This window comes from Pteropus vampyrus, unplaced genomic scaffold, assembly GCF_000151845.1.
Source record: "Pteropus vampyrus isolate Shadow unplaced genomic scaffold, Pvam_2.0 Scaffold378, whole genome shotgun sequence".
NCBI classification, from domain to species: domain Eukaryota; kingdom Metazoa; phylum Chordata; class Mammalia; order Chiroptera; family Pteropodidae; genus Pteropus; species Pteropus vampyrus.
The window spans coordinates 214,836-216,630 of NW_011889159.1; the positions used below are offsets into that span (position 1 = coordinate 214,836).

General features: G+C 31.4%; 1 protein-coding gene across 1 annotated transcript in view; it reads left to right on the forward strand.

The window, feature by feature from the left end:
* Positions 1-1,795, forward strand: part of CUNH6orf10 (chromosome unknown C6orf10 homolog) — a 74,437-nt gene that overhangs the window by 54,904 nt on the left and 17,738 nt on the right. Inside the window, exon 7 of the mRNA XM_023523087.1 lies at positions 1,619-1,639. Within this exon, the coding sequence (XP_023378855.1) occupies positions 1,619-1,639 (21 nt within the window). The remainder of the gene's footprint in view (positions 1-1,618; positions 1,640-1,795) is intronic.

Here is a 1,795-nt window from a genome sequence, read left to right on the forward strand (position 1 = left end):
CACATACAGGGCCATTTTTATGTAATGACTATATTTTAACGCTTTTCTAAATGACCTGAGAGCAAAAAAAATCTTTAACTTATTGTAATAAAAGTTGTTACAGTTACGATTATCTCATTATTCATAAATAATGCTCATCTATAACAATTATGTGAAATTAATATTTGATCTAACCAGAAGCTAATATCTAAATATTAACTCCTAATATCAAAACAATAATAATTACTGCATGCCATCCCCACCACTCCTGTTACCTGCAGTTGATACGAAGTTGTGGGTATATTGATGTCTCCAGCTTTGCCCTTTAGGCCTAAGCTACTGGACAAAAACAACAGAGGGGTTGATTTATCAGATTTCATTGCAGCTTCCTTCTTAGGAGAGACAGTGGTCTCAGGAATTCTTTTCCTCTCCCACTATAGTAATTGAATTTTTGGAAGCTTAAAAATTGTGTTAGATTGATTAGAGTTATTTGTCAAACCCGCCAACATGCTGTTTAGTTGGCAATTCTAGTGTCCTTTGGCCTCCCACAGGGTTCATGTCCCTTGCTTTGATTGGCTGTAACCACTGCTATTAATGCAAAACCTAAGTGGCATATTTCCCTATCTCTTTTGCTTTCAAATTTTTCTGCATTTCTTAAAATGATTGATTTTAAGTGAAAAATCTATTGATAAAGGATAAAGATGACAGACATAATATGGATTTGTCATAAAAAAATTTGTAAAGTAATAAAAACTTTAACTCAGATATTTTTGAAATAAGGCAGGAATAAGTAAACTAAGTGATGGACATAGAAAAATAATATAATGGAAAGTAAAGAATAGAATAGAGACTTTATAAGATTAGAGATTAAAACCGGAATAAAAATAAAAGCAAATTTAAATAAACTTTGAGAGCTCTTGAAGAGTTTTAAATTCTCATAAAAATTGAAAAGAAAAGGAAGAGAGACTAAACTCAACTCCATTTTGCCCACTCTAAAAATATCTACCATGAAAGACTTAGGAATATAAAAGAAGTTTGGGAAATTGGGATTTCTCATTTGTCATTATAATTGGTCCTTTTTCTGCCTTATTCTATACCTTTAAAGATGTGCAAGAACCCTTGTCTTACATGGGTTAAATAGTTTACAAGTGCTATTTTTTAAGCCAAATTTAGAATTCCGGGTAAATCCCAGAGATTATCAGAAAGGAAAAAAAGGAAAAATTATGACAAAAGTTTTTAAATTTATAATTATAAATAAACTTTCTGTGCTGCAAAAAGAGAGCTGACAGTTGTACAGGTTTGAAAGGAAGAGAGAATGTTGAAAGAGAAAAAAAACGAAGAGGAAACTTAAGTTATTAAACTTTAACTGGTAACCAGTCTCCTGAAGGTTAAGGATGTTAAAAATAATTATTTCATTAGAAAAAGTGATTTTTACTCATATATAACTCATCATATAGGCCTTCCAAAATGCCCTAGATAGTTAGGTTATTAAAGCAGAGTTAATAATAAGAGATAGCATATTTGTATAGGATTAAATGTTCCCACAAAAAGTCCCTTTTGTGATGTTCCAAGTGGATTTTCAATGAGAATTAAGTACATTATTTAGAAAAATAATAATTTCTTTTACTTTCTTTTTTAGCAATTGGTCCAATAGCAGCTGGTAAGTTTCACTTGTCTCTCACTTTCTTCTGGTCCTCCATTACATCTCAGTTCCTTTATTGGCACTGGCACTTCTGACATCTGACAACTCTGAACCTACAGAATCAGATTACTTTCCATCTCTTTTCCTCTATGTTTTCTGGCATTCCCTTAAATT